Genomic DNA, 23939 nt, shown 5'->3' with positions numbered 1-23939 from the left:
TTGATAAATAAATACCTCAACAAGCATAAAATTAGATACTTAGATAGAGGTAGAACATAATACACCTCTCGTTAGAAAAAATCACCTTTCCAACTATAACAAGTAACACCTGCGGTAGGTTTAAAATACCCTGAAGTATAAAACGACACGACATGGGCTCATGAATAAGTACCTCTACAACCATAAAAATAGATATTTGAGGTTGAAAAATAATTACCTGAGGTCAGACATATTACACCTCACGTTAGTAAAAAATTACCTTCTCAACTGTCAAAAAATACACCTTAGGTAGATTTACAATAACCTGAAGTGTTGAATGAAACACCTTAGGATGTTCAATAAATACTTTCACAAGTGTAAAAAAATATACTTCAGGTTGTTAAGATAACCTAAGGTTGAAAACGAAACACCTTAAAGTAGTGAATATCTCCCTCTCCACAGATGTAAAATGAAACACCTTAGGTTGATACATATAGGTATAGGAGGTATATTTGAGGTTAATTTTGTGGTATTCATTTGCCTCTTTTTCGACCTAACGACGTATTTAAATAACAACCTCCTTTATACCTTTAGAAATACCTCATTTAAACCCCGATTTTTCCTTAATGAAATACAGGGAATTTTGAGTTTTTCCTTACAAACTGAGAATTTTTATTTCTTATTTTTGTCTTTGAATGTGGTAATCACTCAAAGCGCAATCTATGCGATATTTAGGGATGATATTTCAACTATACTAAACTATTTCATTTATTACAGCATTATTTGATTTAAGTATATTAAGCTGTTCTTTATTTTTTTAAGTTTCACCAGAAATTAAAAAAAAGTATAGCTAGACTAATATAGGTCATTCAAGAGTAAAATGATTGTGTGTTTCCTCTTAATATATTGTGTATAATATGTACAGGCAAAACACAGGAAATTTTTTCCCCAGATCTGTGTGGCAACCCTGTAATATTTGATTCTACATTTAAAAAGAATTTAGTTATTCTAATTAGAACTGCCTGAATTATTAAAATATATAAAACTAGATACCGGAAAATAATGTCGCGCCGTTGCTAAGCGATTTTGATCTCTAACCTTCCTTTTAATTTTTTATAATCGTCATTAAACAGCCATCTTGAGTTTGTGACTACCAATGTTCAACTTGTAATTTTAAACCCAATCTACCATACAAGGGAACTCCTGAATCAAGTAATGGGTGAAATTTAACCTCCAACCCATAACCCGTCTACCACTGAAGTTACTGTGGTCAGTGCGAGCCAGGTGCAGAATTCGTATCTACCAGTCAAACGTTGAGATTCAAACCCACGCCATATCATTGGGAGGTAAGCGTTCTATCACTTGAGGATTAAATTAAAAAAAAATTTTAAATACTTTGGTTTACTTTTTTCTTATGATTTTCTACGTTTTGAAAAAAAAAATGGCAGTGTGATAAAAGGAACAAAGTAGTAGCAAGAATTCAGTCAACTTGCAATATAATAACCCCTGAGTTAAAATGTACTTTATAACATGAGGTTTCTGAACAAATTCCAAGCAAGAAAAATATGATAGATTAATTCATTTAACCCTTTGTAAAGAAATTTACAAAAGCTANATATAATAACCCATGAGTTCTTAAATAGCATGTACTTTATAACATGAGGTTTCTGAACAAATTCCAAGCAAGAAAAATATGATAGATTAATTCATTTAACCCTTTGTAAAGAAATTTACAAAAGCTATGAATGTTTGCAGCGAACTCTTATTTTCACACGATTAGACAATACGCACTTCAAAATCTCAATAATGAAAAATCATTGACAATCATTTCGACATCTTTATAACTATAGATAACAAAGGGAATGCGACAGGACCACCTGAGGAAAGAGATGGTGGTCCTGTCACCTCTTTCTTTGTTCATAGAAACAGTTCAAGTTCATTGAGGGCTAACGACAAAAGAAAGAGGGGTTTAAATTACTTTCTCCAGATTTTTGCAATCCATTGATTCATTGATATGCGGGGGGAAAAGTTGAAAGCACAAAAGCCTTTAACAGCTCTTTTTGGTGTGATATTCTTGAATTTAAAAAGGAAATGAAAGGAAACTTAAATTCGTTTTCCATAATGGAATAAATGGCTCAGTTTCGCTTTGACATTAAAATAACAGTGTGTCAACTTAACAACAAACTGGTATCAGGTGTTATAATGGAGTGCTTTGTTCGCCAAGATGGAGTGTTTGCAGCAATAGATTGTAACTGGTCTCACAACAATATGAAAACACCCTGTAAAAGTGTTTCACTGTAGAAGGACAGAACGCGTCAGGAAACAAACATTTCCCAAAAAAACGGAAAACAGTAACGGTAAACCAAAGAGAAACCAACAAACTCGTGAACAGTATCTGTCACTAAGGATAGATAAAAACTGTTTATATATTTTAGAAATAGGGTTTTCAGAAAGCTTCATTCATGATACAACCTCTGCTGAACCTCTTAAAAAATAAATTATCTCATAGCGACTACTTTTCATTTTCTTCAAAATCTTCTAATTACTCAAATCTCCCTCATAAATAAATATATTTTTATTTATTATTTAATATTACAAAATAAATATAAAATAATATTAATAAATAAATAATAATAAATAAATACTTGCTCACATAGCTTTTACAATTAGTATTTTTTTTTAATCATTTCCAAAGTTGAAATTTGAATTTTTTTTCGAAATTATTCAAATTTTCGCATTAAAAATAGAAAAAATAAAATACAAAATATAATTATTTTCATTTAAAATTAACAAAAATACATGAATAATAATAAAGATTATAAATGATTACAAATGAATAATTAAAAAATAAAAACCTTTTCACATATCTCTTAGAACTAATTAGTAATTCCTTTTATAAATTAATTCTAAGAGACATGTAAGGAAATTTAATATTATTTATTTCACAAATCTCCAAATAAGAAATTGAAAAAAAATACGGAATTTAAAAATAAATAATTTTAATTATAATAATAACGAGATTATTATTCATTATTATTTAAGAATAATTTTAATTAATAAACTTTTTTTTTACAATCCAAAATTAAAGAAAAATAAATCTAATTAATGAACGTAAAATAAATAAAAACTTATTCACATATCTCTTAAAATTTATCAGTATTTCTATTTGCCATTTCCGGTTATAATTTCCGTTTCTCAGAAATCTGCTAATTGCTGAAAGCTCCACAATATAAGTGAAAAATATTAAATAAAATATATAAAACTTTTTTCGTATATGATATAAAATTCGTTATTCCATTTTTAAGATTAGTATTAGTTTTTGAATTGATTATTTATTGAATTGATATTGTCTAGAACTAGATGTATGCGTTTTGATAATCATTAGCTTTTAAAAAATTACGAATTTCGCTTATTTGCATGCGTATAAGTTATAAAATCTTTTTGAATCAACCGCTAAATTTTGAAAAATGCTTTTCTCCCTTCTTTTGGATATAACGGTTACAATTTAAAAGTGTCAGACTATAGCTTAAAATTCACAATCAAGTTAATTAAAATACATCTATTCATTTATTTAATTACTTTTTTTTTCTTACATTTGAGTATGATGTGCTGTAACAAAAGAAAACGTATTTCTCGATTCTGATCTAATACTAACTTATAATAAAAGAAGAAAAAAAAATTATTATTTTAATTTTGATTACATTATTAAATAAAAACAAGTTTGCATTTAATTATTTATCAACCAGTAAAATAATAATAATATTTTCGCAAGTTTCTAATTAAATATGAAAGGGACGATTTATTTTTATTTTTTTCAATCAAGTATTCGTAAAAAAGTACAAGAAAAATATATGCTTAGGCTACTTAAAATATCTTTTAAGAAGTAATATTTTGTTGCAAACAATGTGTTTATATATATATATGTACACAGATTCTTTATAATAAAATGTTACTTTTTATAACGAAGGTAAATTTTTATTGAATCCTGTGAGTAATTGTATTTAACTTCTAAGGAAATAACATTGGTGACATAGTTGTTTTCTTTGTATCTTTTTTTTAAATAATAATAATAATAAGGATCTACCATAGCATCACTTTTCAGTTTGACCACCTTGCGAACTAAGCTGCAATACCCCATACATAATGCCTATGTGAAATATTAACTAACTGTCATAAATTTGCATTCATAGTTATGAAAGTCAAGAAAGTGGGGGGGGGGGGGAGAATTAACAACCAATTCAGAATCTTATCTGAACTTGTTGCCATTGTCCCTTACAATGGGGGGATAGCCCCTTCCCACCCCACCTGCTAACTAAACTTTATCACCACTAACCAATGAGATTGCTTTTTAACTCATTGCAACATATAAGAGTTTCATAAGGAGTATATTCTGAGTGTGCATCTATAATACAGCATCTCTGTACATTCAGTCTCGTTCTTAAAAACGTAGTTCTTACTCTTCAGTTTTGGCAGTTTTAGTTTTGTTTTTAATTAAATAACCGAGAGTATTTAAATGGAAATGTCTGATCGGTGGTATTTTAGTGTAGATCAGTTAACATCTACGCCAAGTAGGAAACACGGAGTGTCCATCGAGAAAGAAATGAAGTATCGCCAACATGCTGCAGCCTTCATCCAGTCCATGGGAAATCGCTTGCTACTGTATCCTTTTTTTCAATTTCAAATCTTTAAACTGGTGTTAATTATATTGTATTTTGTGCGAAGCGGTATAACAGTTAACTAGTTCCTAAGTTTGCACGTTTCTTATGTTTTCTCAATACTATTAATATGATTATATTTACATATTAAATATTTCTAGTTTAGAAAAATACTTCGGGAAAACTGCTACTAAATAAATAAAAATTATGCATATAGTTTAAACGTTTTTAATAAATTAATGATAATAGCAGTGTAAAAATTATTGTTATGATAAATGTGTGATACTAATATTTATAAATATGGTATACTAATAGAATAGTTAATTTTTTTTAATAGATTCTTTTTAATATCAAAATCCAGCACGTGTTTGCTATACATATGCCTGTTTTGTTTACATTTATGCATTATTTTTTTTTTAAATATATTATTTTTAGAACCACCAAAAGCCATAACATTAAAATTTAGGAGTTTAATTCTTTTTTGTAGTTTGAAATGCATGCGAGACGAAATATATGCTTTAATGTTTTATGAGTGGATTTTTACTCTTGTTAAATTATATGGCAGTAATATACATCGGTACAGAGCAATAACTTTATTTTCAGAGTTTAATTAATATTGTCTTTAATTTGTTTTAAATAAATTTCTCTTTCTTTTAAAAATTTCTCTGATATGTAAGGGCTAGTTTTTCGTTTAGTTTTATTTTGTATTAAGTATTTATACACGAGAGAAAGTGAGTTATTTCTTTAACTTTGTATTAGAGATCAATTGTGCATTAGTACTGCTATCGTTTTCATGCATAGATTCTACATGATCCATTCTTTTGTGGAGGTTCCGATGTTAGTAAGTGAAAATTTGTTATTTTATTATCTATTTTTTAAATATATTTTTTTTCTATTTAGTATCAAACCTTAAATAACATGTACAAAACTTTAATCTTCAGTTAAAGTTTTTATTTATACTTAAATCAATTTTAATGTAAAAATGCTATATTCCCTTACTAGTTTTGAACTACAGAACTTTGCGTTTTAACTCAGCTTTTTCAGATTTACATTATTTTTTTTAGGTATACGACTGGTTTCGATGCATTTCTCTTCTTTTCTTTTTTTTAAAAAAAAAGCTTCATTAAAGCGTTAATTTTATATTTTGTAAGATGGGGACCCTAAAATTATATGCTTAATTTTTCTCCATACTTAAGTATTTTTTTAATCCAACTTTACCTGTGTTCTTTTTTATTAATTTGAGTTTAAAAAAACAAATTCAGCTCTACAAATGTACAAAGACAAATAAGACAAGATATACAAACGCAAATGTATTAAATGTACAGCTATACAAAGACAGATGTATAAAATTTACCGTATTAGCATAGTGAGAGTTTTGAATCTCTTAATACAATATGAAAAAATTTGTAAGTGCTTCAATATAATACTGTTGCAAAATCAAACAGAAAAACCTTTACATTTCTAAAACTTTTACCATTGATACATTGGAGTACAGCAATTTTTGAGTTCTTAATATCTTAAAAGTTAGTGCAAAAAATTACTATTAATGCTAAAAATCATTGCAAACTTATAAATTTAAATTTGAAATATGGTTATTTAATTTTATTTGATGCTATACGAAGGGAAATCCGAATTTTTAAAGGTTTACTATTTAATTTAAATAATGGGTTTTAAACATAATTCGTTTTTAAGAAGACAGGTAAAAACTCATTGAATATGAATCGAAATTGAGTAAAGTGAAGATCAGATAATATGAATACTAAGTATTTTTGTATACATCAAAAACATTAAATTAATTTATATATTTTGAAATTTATAATTCCGAAGCTTTCTACGAATAACGAAATCACAGACATATTCATACGAAAAGAATATTCTACTTATTTTGACGAAATTATTATGTCTGTAAAACAATGGACTTTTACGCTTTTTAATTTAAATAGGATGCAGAAAGCATGTTTTTTTTATATTTCGTAAAGCTTATTTTCATTAATGTGTTTTATGATGAGAAAGAAAATTTCAAATCTTGTGAAAAACTATTTTGTTTATTTTTTTCCCCATTTCTTAATCTCATTCTAACCATGTTCTTACAGTTTTTTTTCCCCTTCATTTTTTAATCACATTCTAACCATATTCTCGCTCTCTTTTTGCAGAGACTGTCCGCGGCTGCCGTATTTCTAGCATCTAAAGCAGAAAGTCAGCAAAGGAGACTGGAGCACGTGGTTAAGTTGTCCCATTGTTTAATTAATGGACATACGGCAACGTTAGATGTTCGCTCCACAGTAAGTACGATTGACTTACATTTTAATAATTGTTGTTTTTACTTTAGAATAATAGTATTAGAGTTAACTTAATCTTCATTAATCAGCAGTTTTTTTAAAGTTTGCTTCATTATTTGGGATTTTTTTTAAATCCAGCTGAAACTGTATTCTTGTTTATTGATTTATGATTGTACTTGTTTGTTTAATGTTTGACGATTTTATACTATCTAAATGCGTATGGTTAAGCAACTTTATTATTTTAACTTTGAATATATGGTTTTACATTATAGGAGGTGTATCCAAGGTTTTTTCTTCTTTTTTTTTTCCAAACATTTCTCTTTTCGTTTACTCCCTTTTTTCCGATTGCAGTGAAAATCTAAAAAAGTTAACTTTAATGGGGTTTTAATGGCCTAAATTCTAATTATTCTAAGTTTAATGTAAAATAATCATTTTCAGATTTATTTATATGAAGAATTTAGCGTATTTTTCTTATTTCAAGGTTTTCTTTTTATAAACTCTAGTAGTTATTGATGAAATTACTTTTACCCTTAATTTTTTTTAATAAAGGTTTACAAATTCTCCGTAATATTTCAGTAATATAGCGAATACAATTATTTAAATTTATATATATTTATGAATTGATGAACAATTTAAACTGAACGGTTACCTTTGTATGCTTAATTTATATGTTTTAATTTATTTTTTTTTATTCGTTATCTATTTATTTATTTTTAGGGAACAGTCTATATTTGGTTACAGTACCAAAATTAAATAACTTTGATGTAACTGTTTTGAAATAATAATAGTTTACAATAATATTTTATTTTATTTTGTGAGTTATACATATATATATATATATATAAGAATTGAATTTCAATAGTTGTTTTCTAAGTTTCTAATGATTTTTTTTCTCCATCCAGGCTTATCAGAAAAAGGAGCATGAATTAATTGCACTTGAACAAGCTTTGCTTTTGACTTTAGGTAATTTTAGCATAATTTATTTTTCTATTTCTAATTATTTATATGGCAGATTTAAATGTTTTGGTAAAGAGTAAAGCCGTAATCCAACTCCAGGACATTCTAAATTTTACAAGCAACAATTAAATTTCTTGCACGCGTGGGCACTCGTTTTTTTCCGTCACAGTTTTTACATCAACAGGCCGAAAACCTGAATTTACGGAATGAATTTGCAACACTATCTTCATAAATACGAATTTGTCTGCTACTTAACGCAGGCAGATTGTTATTGTAAAAGTCCTAGTCCTTTAAATTTTATCCTTGAAAAAATTATGAATAAATTTAAATTAATGTTTTATCAATTTCATACGAATATTCTAAAAAATGGAATAAATTAAACTGTAATCAAGCAAAAGAATTTTTTTTTTTAATTTCTGTTCTTTGTGGCGTTCTATCAGTGACGACGTTCTGTTTTGTTTGACAGGAAAACGGATTTTAAAAAGAGAAGAAAAAGGACTATCTTTTGAAAAACAATAAAGGCCCATGTCGAACTTAAATATTCCCATCGCTTTATTGAGAGTTTATTTATTTGTATTTCGCTCAGTGTTTATTGATTGTTTATAATTTTGAATAGTTTTGTTTGTCTACAATATAGTATCAGATAAAATTGAGTTACTTTTTTTTCTTCCAGGATTTGATTTGAACGTTGACCATCTTCATCCCTATGTGGAACGGATTTGCAAAATGGTTAATGGTGAGTATTTTATTGCATTAATAAAGCTTTAACTTTAGTTTTGATTCTGGAGCGTTCTTAATAAATTTAACTGATTTAACGTGAATTGTCAAAAATGAAGAGTAATTCTTTTTTCTGTTTATAAATACAGGCGAAATCAGTTTAACTAGTTTTGTCTTATGATATACTAAATTGAATTTTCTTGCAAATTCTTCAAGTTTATAGCTTTCAGAGCTAAAGTTTAATTTTGTGTTTATTTTTTTTACTGTGTTTTTTTACACACTAAATTAAAGAAATTTGATAAAAGCCAAAAATTCGAAGAATCTTTGAATTTAAGAAAAACTTCTTTTGTAATGTTTTAACCTATATTTTTACTATTATTTGGAGGGCAAAAAATTTAAATAATTTTTATGATTGTATGAAATTTTGCTCAAATTTATTAAAAAATTCTTTTTTAACGTTTTTTAAACAATTTACATTAGTAAAATGTGCCTTTGGGGTTAGTAAAATTGTAATTTTATCTTGCTTTAAAAAGATTATTTTATTTTAATTTTTTTTTTTCTATTTACAGCCGGAAAAGATCTTACTCGAGTGTCAAACCTCATCGCTACAAACAGGTATGATATTTTATATTTCCCATGTATTTTAATCATACCTTATTTTTTTCTGTTTAACCTGATTTATAGAAATTTTGTTTCTATTGAGTTGGCAACTAAGGTCCCGTCTCTTTTTTCTCGAATGTTATTAAAAGTTTACTGTGAGAAAGAGCATTTCAATTTCTTCCCTTGTCGTTCGGCGTGAATTTCCGTCTAAAAGTTTAATCCACTCAATTTTCAACGAAATGTTCAGAACGAGGTACGTCTTTCAGTTCAAAGTTGACATTTTTAAATTTTCCATACGACTTCTTCAGCTACGGCATTCTCTCCATGCACAGCACATATATTACGAGCAGCTGGTGCCGTCTCAGAACTTTGTTTAAAGACAAAAGAAAGAAAGAAAAAGGGTCGAAAATACTAGTTTGTCAGAACTTGGATGTTCCATTTCAATATTTTGAAAATAATCACAAATTAACTCGAAAAAAAAAATTATTTCGATAGAACAAATTCTCTTTTGAAGGAACTAAAACATGCAACATACGCATGCAGAAAGCAAAAAATTTTAAAATAAATGGTGGGAACTTGTTGCCAATCACATAATTTATAAATTTTATTTTTAGAAACTACTATTTACTAATCTCTTATCTTTACTATTTACTAATATTTTATCTTTTTAATTTAGCTTGCATCTGACCAATATGTGCCTCAAGTACAAGCCTAGAGTAGTTGCTTGCTTTTGTTTTCATTTGGCCTGCAAGTGGACTAATTGGGAGGTAAGATTTAAACGAGATGTTATTGACATTGATTCTAATTTATAATTTGATTTAATTATTTTCAGGAATTAATTCTTTATTGTATGAAAACAATGTATGCTTTAATTTTAAAAAAATTAATGGTTTTTTTAAAAAAAAAATTAATACAAGCAGGAATTAATTTTTTTAGAGGTTTGTTTTTTTATATTAATCACAGTTTCTTAAGCCAGTACCTTTCTTTTCAAATTTTTATTTCAAAAAAATATTTCTTTTAATTTTCATAACACTGTGTAATGGAGATTGAAATATATTAAGATAGTAAATGTTGGCTGTTTTCAATAATGTAGTAATTTTTTACTCTTTTAATTTATCCTTTTTTTGTATAAAATAATTTTCTTTTACAATAATTATTAATTTTTATTTAGCATTTTAAAATAGTAAATTTTTTTGTGCGACTTTACATTTTTTTTTAAATTTAAATTCTCCTTATCAAGAATTTTCAACTTTAATTTAAAACTGTATAAGAATATTTTACTTAGCACTCCGATATGTTATTATCGTTAAAAAGGGTGCTTCAATTTTTTAAGTCCAAGATTCCGTCTCTTTAAGATGGTTTTAGAAGAATACATGAAATTTATTGCAGAAAAGTGCATTGAATTACTCAAACTTGACAGTTCTTAGAAACAGTTGGAATACATAAAACTTTTAAAGCATACTGTGTACGTTTATTGTAAATTAAAAATTTATATCCAATAGCATTTACTAATATATTTAATTTCAGATATATTTTTTGAATGAAAAAAAAAGTTTTAGAGGAGAAATAATAGTTCAGTTTCAATTGAAACATCAAAACTCATATTTTTTCTGATTGTTTTCGTGTAACACGATTTCATGATGAATTGCATGAACTCAAATAATATCTCTGAACATTTGTACTTCACGTTCAGAACACTTATGTGTAATTAGAAAATATTTCATTTGCTTTTTAGCTAAATTTCAAAATTGATTTCTAATTAATAAAATTAACAATTTAGTTTAATCTCAGCTAGCGTAGATTACTCCCAATTTTCTTTACTGTTAAAAGTAGTTCCGATAAAACTATTCTATTTAGTTTTGAATATTTAAGTACTGAAAGATTAAAACTCTTGCTAAATTTAATCCAATAATGTGTGTGTATATATAACACAATAAAAAGATATAAAAAAAAAGAACACAGATAAGTGAGAACACAGATTTTTTCTACAAAAATTAAGAAAAAATAATAAGTCTTATTTCCTGTGCATAAGCTGCAAGTACATAGAACCTATGAAATAAGTTAAAAATACAAAGAAAGCAAGAAAAATGTATTTTTAAAGAAAGAAAAATAATTGCTAAATAAATTATTTAAAAAATTTTTTTTTTAAAATTAAGACTCTAAAATACAAAATAAGGAAAAGATAAGATCTCATTCTCATCTTACAGCATTATATCTTTTTCTTTTTTTTTCTCCGACTTCTTAATTTTTTTAAAATTCTCAAAACTTTTTTAAGCAATTTATTTAGCAATAATTTTTCTTCTATCTTTCTCTCTATACACATAATGTTTAAAAATATGTATGGTATATTAAATTGCATTTCATTCTCTGCTTTAATTTTACAGATTGAACCTTGTTCAAAAGGAAAGGACTGGTTTCTTTATATTGATCCGAGTGTGTCTTATAAAACTTTGGAAGGTACGCATCTTTTCTTTTTTTTTTCTCATTACTTTTATTGATAACGTTTTTATTCCAATAAATTACAGGGAGGGATTTTGTGTAGCGTAACTTTTTAAGAATTAAAATTTCCGAATCTTATTTTGAGTCTTTATATTTTATTAATTCGTCTATTAGAGAAAATTTATAATGTAAAAATATTTCAACTCGTTCTCTTCCAACTTGATCTCTTCCATCTGCAGTCGAAACTGTTCTTGCATAATAGTTTTTCTTTCTTTCTTTTTCTAAGAAAATGTAATGTTTTTATGAAATAAGTGAACCGGTTTAGTGTTTTTAACTCTTGATAATTCCATTTAAAGTGTGAAAAAAACACGTAATAAAGATATATTTTTATATAATATGCTTTCAACAACAGATATTGTTGTGTTAAAAATGGTTATACTTTTTGTCTAGCAAACAATAAATTTGTTCCATTTTTATTAAGTTTAATTTGTCACTACATTTTAATTACAGTTTATAAGGGTCTTTTAATTTTATAGGAATCTCAGCTCTCAAACTCTCTTAATTGCTTCTCCTTCGTCATTCTTTTTTCCCCTTTTAAACATCAATATCTTCCACAAAAACACAGAATATTTAGTTTTCAAAGCATACCATATACATAACATTATTGTAGCTTAATGTGAGAACATTTTATGAGCTTGTTAAAAATGGCAAAATGGACGATTACTTCGATTTAAAAAATAAGCGTCTGAACTTGGAAGAAAAAAAAAACTTTAACTTGAAGTTTACAGATTGCGTGACTCAATAATATTGAATAAATGAGAATTAACTGTAACATTATATAATAACAATTCAAATAGGGAACGGTTTTCATTGCTCGTTATTAAGTTTTTTAACTTTGAAAAATTTCTTTATAAAAGTTAAGATTTATATCTGGCAACACGCACATAATCTCTCGCTCTTGTTTTTTTTTCTTCTTTTTTTTCCAGCTACTTTGATTGAAATTAACTTAGAGCTTATAAAATAAAGAAATAAAAATCTCATAAGGGAAAAATAAATATTCTACAACAATTGATGTCACAACTAAAAGCCAAAAGTTAGAAAAAAAATTCTTAAACTAACTAATTGTAATTTCGAAACAAAATTTAGTTAAAATCACACATAAAAATGCTCTTCCAGCTCGTCAAATTTAAACTCTGTAGTTGCATTTCAGCGGGCTACTGATCAACCGCGTGTTTTCTTTGTTGTTTTTTTGCGCAACAAAACAAAATATAACGTTAAATTGAATGCCCAATAAATCAGTTTTTAATATTTTGCTACTCAGAAAATTGAAGATCCATTTTTTTTTAATTTTTAAAACTTCTAAAAAAGGAAAATCCGGAATACATGATGATGAATTAGGAGTCATGTCCAAAAATACGTAAGAGTCAGACATTCTGAAATTTCAAGAAATCAGTATTTAATGAATGTGTTCAAGAATATCAAACTGTTTGATATACTCTTTGTAATGATTTTCTCAATCGATTAAGTTTTATAGATATTTCAATGGTTTTTATTTTTTCCACAGGTCTTATTCATGAATTCCTCGATGTCGTCGAAATTAGTCCTCACAAATTAAAGCAGCGATTTGTTCAAAAGGTAAATTTGCTTCTTATTTATAAGAACAATGCTACGTTATTTTAAAATTTTTAAATTTCCTTGTAGGCTTGTGTAATAGGTTTTCTCACAGAGTGATATTTATGTTATCAATATTTTATTTATAAGGCTTTGCTATTTTACTAAACTTGCATTTTTTTATGCTAAATGTAAATTATTCTATTATATTATGAAAGGAAATAGAATCTTCGTAACTTCAAAGTTTAAAGGAAACAAATTTTTTAATTGTATTCTAACTGTCTACGCAAAAACTGTAATTTCTATATTGGATATTCAACACAATATTATAATCATTTAAATAACTTCAACATAATAATTTAAATATAATATAAAATAATTTTTCAAGCTATAATAAATCAAGCTTAGTTATTACTCTCTCTCTGTCTGTCTTTTAAGTTGCTTTTGACATAAACTAAAGCACGAAAATAAGCGCCTATAAAATAAAGATCTTGAGAGTGGGATAAATAAATTTTCTGTCAACAATAAATAAATAGTCATAAAGCAAAAAAAGTAATAAAATTTCAGAAGAAAGCACTTGCATTTGCAACAACTTTTGAATAAATTCGTACTGCAAAAGAATCTATGTCCATGAACAAAAAATCCAATTCAAATATTTGAAAAATGGTTAATATATATATTTTTTTAATTTGTATTCGTTCTATTATTTTATTTTTTTTAAAGTGCTGAAACCACTGTTTGAAAATATTCCTCAACTTTGCACATTTTCAGACATAATACTATACAAAACTTATGTAAACCAACTACATTTTCATACTTGAGATGCTTAATGTATTTTTTTCCCCTGATTTTCGTATAAAAATTTTAAAAACTATTTACATATCAATTTTAAGCATACGCTTTTTTTTATTATTATAATCTAAGTATAGTTTAAATAAATTTTACATATGAATTTTGACAATGACTGGTAATTTTTTAGGAACCCCATATATTCCAAATTTAACGTACTTACAAGAGATTTAAACTGAAATTACATATCTAGGAATTTACTTTTAAAACACCAAAACTTAGTCTAGTTTTTATTTTTTCATTTAATGACACATTTATATGCAATCTATCTTTTACTAAATATTACATTCTTTTCTCTGTGATAATTTAAACCCTTTGTGCTTTTTCAAATATTTATATGCTTATGTTTTATCTTAGGTTCACAGAATGCCTGAAATAAAAATTGAGGAATCTTCCAAAATCAAAGTAGAACCTGATGTTTCGATTAAGACTGAATGTAAACAGAATGGTGCCTCATTATTCGGAAAGGTGAAAGCTGAAACGGCATTGGAAACAAAATCCATTTCAACTGTCCAATCGGAAACAAGTCCTCTCAAATTAAACCAGCATTTCATTCAAAAGGTAAATTTGCTTTCTATTTATAAGTACAATTCTTTGTTATTTTATTAGATTTGAATTTTTTCTTAAATTATGCTAACGTAAAGGATTTTACTGCAGGATATTATGGAAGGAAATAGTCTTTGTAACTTCCAAGTTTAAAGGGAACAAATTTTTTAACCATATTCAAACCAGCTACTCAAAAATTATAATCCATTTACCGGATAAACAAAGCAATATTATAATTTACTTAAATATTATTTAAAATAATTTTTCAAGCGAAAAAAAATTACACACTTAAAATTGAAAATTTTGCTATTAGATTCAGTCGAATTTACATTTTATTCACATTTCGAGTAAAAAAGTGAAACAATATTGTTACTTATTTATTACTCTCTCTCTGTCTGTCCTTTTAAGTTGCTTTCGACATAAACTAAAGCAAGAAAATAAACGCTTGTAAAATGAAGATCTTGAGAGAGAGAGACATAAATTTTCTGTCAAAAACACTAAAATAGTCATTAGTTGAGCAAAAAAAGAAATGAAAATTCAGAAAAAAGCACGAATTTCAACAGCTATTGAATTAATTTGTACTTCAAAAAAAATCATTTTACGTGCAAAAAGAAAAAGATTTAAAAACTTAAAAATGATTGATATTTTTTTTATAAAAATTATTAGTTCTATTTTTTATCTACTCCAAATTTAACGTACCATTATTACAGGAGATTTAGGCTATAAAATAATGTCCAAGGATTTAATTTTTCCTTTTAAAATACCAAACTTCGCCTAGTTTTTTCCTTTTTCATTCAATGACGCATTTATAAACAAACTTTTATTAAATTTTTCACTCTGTTCTTTGAATTAATTTGAACCATTTTTGCTTTTTTCTCAACCATTTATATATTTTATTTTAGGTTAACCAAATGCCTGAAATTAAAATTGAGAAACCTCCCAAAATCAAAGTAGAACCTGGTGTTTCGATTAAGACTGAATTCAAAAAGAATGGTGCCTCATTATTAGGAGAGATGAAATCTGAAATGCCATCACCAACAGAATCTATTTCGACAGATTCTAAAATATCGGTGAAGATTGAAACTAAACATTCTATATCTTTGAAAACATACATCGAAAGAAGAAAGAAAGAAAATGAGCTGAACAAAGCGCCTTTTTCACCATATGTTCGTAATGGCACTGTGATCAAGTCAGAAAATCTAAAAGATCGCCCTATGGAACTGCCGTTACCTCCATGGCATAGAAATTTAAAAAAACACATTGCTGTGAATAGTCTAAAAGTGCCAAAGAAAGAAGTTGCAAAGGATATTTTCCACTCTAAAATCGCCACCACAGCTGTTAAGCGGTTAAGCTCTGATGACAGCGATAAGCCTTTCACTAAACTCCCAAAACTAGATCATTCAGCGATGATCTAACAGCTATTATATGCGTGCTTGTCAAAGTGCCTTCTACACAGAATTAAAAACAGAATCTGTCATTGTACGTAAATGTAAAAACATTTTAAATTTGTCTGTTGACCTATAGAGATATTCCCTTGGTTTGATTGTCTAATCAATATGAATGTGATATTTATCATCTGAAAGCTTTTTTTAGTGCTTCTGTAATTGTAATTCTTAGTTCTAGTCAAAGTGCCTTCTACACAGGATTCAACGTCTGCCCTTTGTTATTTAAAACAGAATCTATCATTGTACGTAAATGTAAAAACATTTTAAATGTTTCTATTGACCTATAGGGATATTCCCTTGGTTTGATTGTCTAGTCGATATGAATGTGATATTTTATTTTTTATTCCTTTATATATGTTTTTTTTTTTTTATATTTCATATTTTGTATGAGATATGTGCATGCGCTAATTTTGTGATTGGTATTAGATTTTCATTATTGTTTTAGATTTTAATGAATTCTCCAGTAGAATTGTATGATTTACTACAGCAGAAAAAAAGTAAAAATAATTTTTTTTATTTTTATAAAGTTGAATGTAAAAAAATATATTTTTCTTTTTAAATCAGTTAGGTTTTTCCAACGTACCTTGGGACTTATTAAGTCTTTATAAAACTAAAAGATGGTAAAAATTTCAATTTAAACACCTTTACACTTTTCTAAAACCATATTTCAAATCATGTTTTAACGCAAGATTAAATTAAAATTAATGAAGAAAGCAATGTGTAATATTTTTCCGGTGGAAACTAATTTATGGTGTCTATACTGATGAATCAATTTGTATCACTCATTTTTATCAATAAATTTAATTACAGTTTGAAAACACTTGTTTCAGTTGATGAAAGGAATGTGCCTTTGTATGATTTTCTAGATAAAGTGAATTCTGTATTAAAATATTTTTTTATAGTGCACATTATCATGCATTATCAATACTATCCAATTATTGTACTTATAGCCATTCCACTAGTATTGATTATTATTCCTTAATTTTGAAAAGAATAATGAATATATAAATCAAAAATTTTATTTCATTTGATGGAATGCGATTTCCTAAGGGAAATTAATTCTTTGCACAAAAGCATCCCAGTTTATAGAAATGATTTAAAATACCTAACTTTGAACAATAAAATGCGTGTTATTGACGAATGATTTATCTTAATCTAATTAAATTCTGTAAATAAGTATAATGTTGTTGTCTATTGTTTATCTTATAAAAACTTTATATTTCTAATAAATTGTTTTATTTACTTTTTACTTAGTACTCGTTTATTTCTATTGACATTATAACATTATTTTTAACATTTGGCTATTGTCTAATACACTTAAAAAATAGAAACTCATGTAAAATAGGAATTTTCTCTTAAAAATCTTGAATTCAGGACTAAAAGCATATGGAAGCATTTCGTTATTATATCTAATAATCTGTTTTTTTTTTTTTTTAATTTTATTTTGACCTATATATATTTTTATAAAGCATAACATATTTTTATTCTGAGTGCCCTTCAAAAATCTTGTCAAATTTTGATTTTGAAATTAATATTTGCTTTTTATTTATTTTTATATATATTTCACACTATTTATAAATATTAATTTTTGATTACCTCGTACACTCTAAAGAAAATTCAGTTTTATTTTATTTTGTGTTTAGTTTCAACAGTGTCATAAATTGTTACATGATTTTCTTTGTAAACATGCAAAAATTTGAGGACAAATAAATGAAGTAAATAAAACATACTGAAAGTATAGGTTGAAATTCTGAGAAATTGCCTCCATTGTATGCACTTAAAATTTTTCTACACTTAATCAGGTTTAGAAGTTTAGTGTATTATTTTCTTAAGACATAGATTTACTTAGAAACTTTTTTTTTTCAATATTCAGAAAGCAGCAATTCATTGTCATGCATATTTATGCTTTTCGATGATCTCATGTTGTTAGGAATACATTTGAAGCAAGAAAATTAATATTAGATAAAGTAGTCGATATATTTGACCAAAGATACCCTAAAAGTCGAATTAAATTACATTAGGAAATCATAAATATTATGCATTATAAATCTTAACTATACACAATTATTTTCATTAAAATTACAGGTTATAGTTCTTCCTACAAAAATAACTTCTAGAGGTTTTTTGGTCTTAGCGATGAAACTTTTAAAATTATAAATTTATTTATTAGATATTTAATTTTTTATGGAAAGATAAGAAAGACATTTATCTTTTGTCACTTCTAAATAGCTTCATCTTGCAAATAAATTTGTCATCATTTTAACATCTTTTTTTAGCTCTTGTTGACTTGAATGATTCACCTGATAAAAAATTTTTTACCCAATCTTAAATAATTTTTTTTAAGAAGTTATTTATCGATCTGGTATTGTTTAACAATATTCTTGAGTTTCTTAACAAGTGAAATTGAAGCGTAAAGGAGAAAACTATTATGTTTAAGTTAATCAAATTATAGTTTTGTTTTAATATAGATGATGATTTATTTAATTTCTAAAATACTAGAGTTCTAAAACATTTAATGTTTAAATTAAAATAAAATTGAACTACCTAGTTATTAGTTAATTATACAAATTTTAAAAAAAATATCTCTCTTACAAAAATAGCTAAACTGGTTTTAATTTGCTCTTCGAATATCTTTGGAATTTTTTCTAGTTGTGCATAAATTTTTTATTGTGTAAATAGAATAATATTTAATTAAGAACACTGTAGAATCTTATGCTGGATGTGCATTTACTTTTTACTTACTCAGATATCACCTTTATATTTTTTTCTTTGTTAATATTTGAATCATGATAAATCCTTTATCAGACCAAAATTGTCTATATCATATTATTATTATTCGTATATTAAAAAGTATTGTGTATTTTCAAAATTATCTTAGCCACCCTGTCGGGCTAAGTCTAGCGCCACTCTTGACTAGTAACTAGTAGAATGCCATTTATCTGAAAAAGAAAATTAGTTCCATCCAGTTAATTTAAATCATGAAAGAAAACAAAAACAATTTCTAATATTTTAAAACCAGTCGCTATTATTGTAAGTATCTTACTAATTCATATTCTTTTTTCTTCTTTTTTTTTAAGTTTCAATACTTCCAAGTTCCAACAGAGAAAAAGAATCAATATTTAAAATACTTTTGTTGGATTGTAAAAAAAAAATGAAATTTTAGTTTTAAATAAAAGTATTTTGAATTTCAGCTGTCTAATTATTTGAATTTGAGCTTGAAAAATTCAAGCACCTTAGACATCTATCTTATAAAAAAGTAAGTTCCCACAAATAATTTTTTTTTTGACTTAAGAATTCGGATAAGTGTTATATCAAGATGATTTAATTGAATTTATTAAAATTACAGAAGAAATATATATTTGAAACTTTCTTTTACAGTTTAGCAAAAGAAGCAATTACAGCCGAAGGTGTAATTTTAAAAACTTCATGTTGATAAATGAAGATCTGTACTAGTGAAAAAATGTAAAGATATGCATTATTCTTTATATAATAGTGAGGTTAAAAATTAATAAATTAGGTGGACCGTATAACACCTCACGTTTGTGAATTATTACCTTCGTTATGTATAAAAAAAGAACAGCTTTAAGTTGAGCTATATTAAGCCTGAAGTGTTAAATGTCGTATCTTAGGTTGATAAATTAATACTTCTAAAAATACATACTTGAGGTTACAAAATAATAACCTAAGGTAGAACATGGAGCACCTCACGTTAATAAAAAATAACCTTTCAAATACTCTCGAGGTTGTAACTGGAAGTGCAAAATGGTACACCTTAGGTAGATAAATAAATGCCTGTACAAGAATAAAAATATAATTGAGGTAGAAATATAATAACTTGGGGTAGAACATAATACACCTGACGTTAGTAAAAAATTACCTTTCCAACTGTCACAAATTACAAATGAGGTAGATTTAAAATAACCTGAAGTGTAAAACGGCTAACCATTGGTTGATAAATAAATACCTCAACAAGCATAAAATTAGATACTTGAGGTTGAAAAATAATTACCTGTGGTAGAACATAATACACCTCACGTTAGTAAAAAATTACCTTTCCAACTATAACAAGTAACACCTGAGGTAGGTTTAAAATACCCTGAAGTATAAAACGACACAGCATAGGCTCGTGAATAAGTACCTCTACAACCATAAAATCAGATATTTGAGGTTGAAAAATAATTGCCTGAGGTCGGACATATTACTCCTCACGTTAGTAAAAAATTAACTTCTCAACTGTCAAAAAATACAACTGAGATAGATTTACAATAACCTGAAGTGTTGAATGAAACATCTTAGGATGTTCAATAAATACTTTCACAAATGTAAAAAAATATACTTCAGGTTGTTAAGATAACCTAAGGTTGAAAACGAAACACCTTAAAGTAGTGAATATCTCCCTCTCCACAGATGTAAAATGAAACACCTTAGGTTAATACATATATACCTCTGGAGGTATATTTAAGGTTAATTTTGAGGTATTCATTTGCCCCTTTTTCAACCTAACGACGTATTTAAATAACAACCTCCTTTATACCTTTAGAAATACCTCATTTAAACCCCGATTTTTCCTTAATGAAATACAGGGAATTTTGAGTTTTTCCTTACAAACTGAGAATTTTTATTTTTTATTTTTGTCTTTGAATGTGGTGACCACTCGAAGCGCAATCTTTGCGATATTTAAGGATGATATTTCAACTATGCTAAACTATTCCATTTATTACAGCATTATTTGATTTAAGTATATTAATATTAAGCTGTTCTTTATTTTTTTAAGATTCACCAGAAATTAAATATAGTATAGCTAGACTAATATATAGGTCATTCAAGATTACAATGATTGTGTGTTTCCTCTTAATATATTGTGTACAATATGTACAGGCAAAACACAGGGAATTTTCTCTCCAGATCTGTGTGGCAACCCTGTAATATTTGATTCTGGATTTTAAAAAAAAATTAGTTATTCTGATTAGAACTGCCTGAATTATTAAAATATATAAAACTAGATACCGGAAAATAATGTCGTGCCGTTGCTAAGCGATTTTGATCTCTAACCTTCCTTTTAATTTTTTATAATCGTCGTTAAACAGCCATCTTGAGTTTGTGACTACCAATGTTCAACTTCGTAGCCTTGTAATTTTAAACCCAATCCATCATACAAGGGAACTCCTGAATCATGTAATGGGTGAAATTTAACCTCCAACCCATAACCCGTCTACCACTGAAGTTACGGTGGTCAGTGCGAGCCAGGTGCAGAATTCGTATCTACCAGTCAAACGTTGAGATTCAAACCCACGCCATATCATTGGGTGGTAAGCGTTCTATCTCTTGAGGATTAAATTTAAAAAATTTTTTAAATACTTTTGTTTACTTTTTTCTTATGATTTTCTACGTTTTGAAAAAAAAAATGGCAGTGTGATAAAAGGAACAAAGTAGTAGCAGGAATTCAGTCAACTTGCAATATAATAACCCGTGAGTTCTTAAGTAAAATGTACTTTATTAACATGAGGTTTCTGAACAAATGCCAAACAAGAAAAATATGATAGATTAATTCATTTAACCCTTTGTAAAGAAATTTACAAAAGCTATGAATGTTTACAGCAAACTCTGATTTTTCTGACACGATTAGACAATACGCACTTCAAAATCTCAATAATGAAAAATCATTGACAATCATTTCCACATCTTTATAACTATAGATAACAAAGGGAATGCGACAGGACCACCTGAGGAAAGAGTTGGTGGTCCTGTCACCTCGGTCTTTGTTCATAGAAAGAGTTCAAGTTCATTGAGGCCTAACGACAAAAGAAAGAGGGGTTTAAATCACTTTCTCCAGATTTTTGCAATCCATTGATTCATTGATATGCAGGGGAAAATGTTGAAAGCACAAAAGCCTTTAACAGCTCTTTTTGGTGTGATATTCTTGAATTTAAAAAGGAAATGAAAAGAAACTTAAATTCGTTTTCCATAGTGGAATAAATGGCTCAGTTTCGCATTGACATTAGAATAACAGTGTGTAAACGTAACAACAAACTGGTATCAGGTGTTATAATGGAGTGTTTGCAGCAATAGATTGTAACTGGTCTCACAACAATATGAAAACACCCTGTAAAAGTGTTTCACTGTAGAAGGACAGAACGCGTCAGGAAACAAACATTCCCCAAAAAAACGGAAAACAGTAACGGTAAACCAAAGAGAAACCAACAAACTCGTGAACAGTATCTGTCACTAAGGATAGATAAAAACTGTTTATATATTTTAGAAATAGGGTTTTCAGAAAGCTTCATTCATGATACAACCTCTTTAACCTCTGCTGAACCTCTTAAAAAATTAATTATCTCATAGCGACTACTTTCCATTTTCTTCAAAATCTTCTAATTACTCAAATCTCCCTCATAAATAAAAAAATATTTTTATTTATTATTTAATATTACAAAATAAATATAAAATAATATTAATAAATAAATACTTGTTCACATAACTTTTACAATTAGTATTTTTTTTTATCATTTCCAAAGTTGAAACTTGAATTTTTTTTCGAAATTATTGAAATTTTCGCATTAAAAATAGAAAAAATAAAATACAAAATATAATGTTTTTCATTTAAAATTAACAAAAATACATGAATAATAATAAAGATCATAAATGATTACAAATGAATAATTAAAAAATAAAAACCTTTTCACATATCTCTCAGAACTAATTAGTATTTCCTTTTATAAATTAATTCTAAGAGACATGTAAGGAAATTTAATATTACTTATTTCACAAATCTCCAAATAAGAAATTGAAAAAAAATACGGAATTTAAAAATAAATAATTTTAATTATAATAATAACAAGATTATTATTCATTATTATTTAAAAATAATTTTAATTAATAAACTTTTTTTTACAATCCAAAATTAAAGAAAAATAAATCTAATAAATGAACGTAAAATAAATAAAAACTTATTCACATATCTCTTAAAATTTATCAGTATTTCTATTTGTTATTTCCGATTATAATTTCCGTTTCTCAGAAATCTGCTAATTGCTGAAAGCTCCGCAATATAAGTGAAAAATATTAAATAAAATATAAAACTTTTTTCGTATATGATATAAAATAATTCGTTATTCCATTTTTAAGATTAGTATTAGTTTTTGAATTGATTATTTATTGAATTGATATTGTCTAGAACTAGATGAATGCGTTTTAATAATCATTAGCTTTTAAAAAGTTACGAATTTCGCTTATTTGCATGCGTATAAGTTATAAGATCTTTTTGATTTAACCGCTAAATTTTGAAAAATGTTTTTCTCCCTTCTTTTGGATATAACGGTTACAATTTAAAAGTGTCAGACTATAGCTTAAAGTTCACAATCGAGTTAACTAAAATACATCTATTCATTTATTTAATTACTTTTTTTTTCTTACATTTGAGTATGATGTGCTGTAACAAAAGAAAACGTATTTCTCGATTCTGATCTAATACTAACTTATAATAAAAGAAGAAAAAGAATTTATTATTTTAATTTTGATTACTTTATTAAATAAAAACAAGTTTGCATTTAATTATTACCCAACCAGTAAAATAATAATAATATTTTTGCAAGTTTCTAATTAAATATGAAAGGGACGATTTATTTTTATTTTTTTCAATCAAGTATTCGTAAAAAAGTACAAGAAAAATATATGCTTAGGCTACTTAAAATATCTTTTAAGAAGTAATATTTTGTTGCAAACAATGTGTTTATGTATATATATGTACACAGATTCTTTATAATAAAATGTTACTTTTTATAACGAAGGTAAATTTTTATTGAATCCTGTGAGTAATTGTATTTAACTTCTAAGGAAATAACATTGGAGAACATAGTTGTTTT

At 26.5% G+C, this 23939-nt stretch overlaps 1 protein-coding gene across 3 annotated transcripts in view; it reads left to right on the top strand.

Annotated features, from left to right (window-relative positions):
* Nucleotides 1-4013: 4013 nt before the first annotated feature.
* LOC107445703 (cyclin-T1) overlaps nucleotides 4014-23939 on the top strand; it is a 33092-nt gene continuing 13166 nt past the window's right edge. The window contains exons 1-11 of one of the 3 annotated variants that reach the window (XM_043053711.2): nucleotides 4014-4638; nucleotides 5394-5475; nucleotides 6788-6916; nucleotides 7816-7876; nucleotides 8544-8606; nucleotides 9157-9202; nucleotides 9864-9954; nucleotides 11572-11644; nucleotides 13191-13261; nucleotides 14444-14647; nucleotides 15535-17326. In XM_043053711.2, the coding sequence (XP_042909645.1) occupies nucleotides 4493-4638; nucleotides 5394-5475; nucleotides 6788-6916; nucleotides 7816-7876; nucleotides 8544-8606; nucleotides 9157-9202; nucleotides 9864-9954; nucleotides 11572-11644; nucleotides 13191-13261; nucleotides 14444-14647; nucleotides 15535-16047 (1479 nt within the window). In that variant the 5' untranslated portion in view covers nucleotides 4014-4492 and the 3' untranslated portion in view covers nucleotides 16048-17326. Of the gene's footprint in view, nucleotides 4639-5393; nucleotides 5476-6787; nucleotides 6917-7815; nucleotides 7877-8543; nucleotides 8607-9156; nucleotides 9203-9863; nucleotides 9955-11571; nucleotides 11645-13190; nucleotides 13262-14443; nucleotides 14648-15534; nucleotides 17327-23939 lie in introns of those variants that run through there. The other 2 variants (XM_043053712.2, XM_043053714.2) reach the window with 2 other exon arrangements.

This window comes from Parasteatoda tepidariorum, chromosome 1 (genome assembly GCF_043381705.1).
Source record: "Parasteatoda tepidariorum isolate YZ-2023 chromosome 1, CAS_Ptep_4.0, whole genome shotgun sequence".
Taxonomy (NCBI): Eukaryota; Metazoa; Arthropoda; class Arachnida; order Araneae; family Theridiidae; genus Parasteatoda; species Parasteatoda tepidariorum.
Note: the sequence above shows the minus strand (reverse complement) of the source record. Positions and strands in the feature narration are given on the sequence as shown.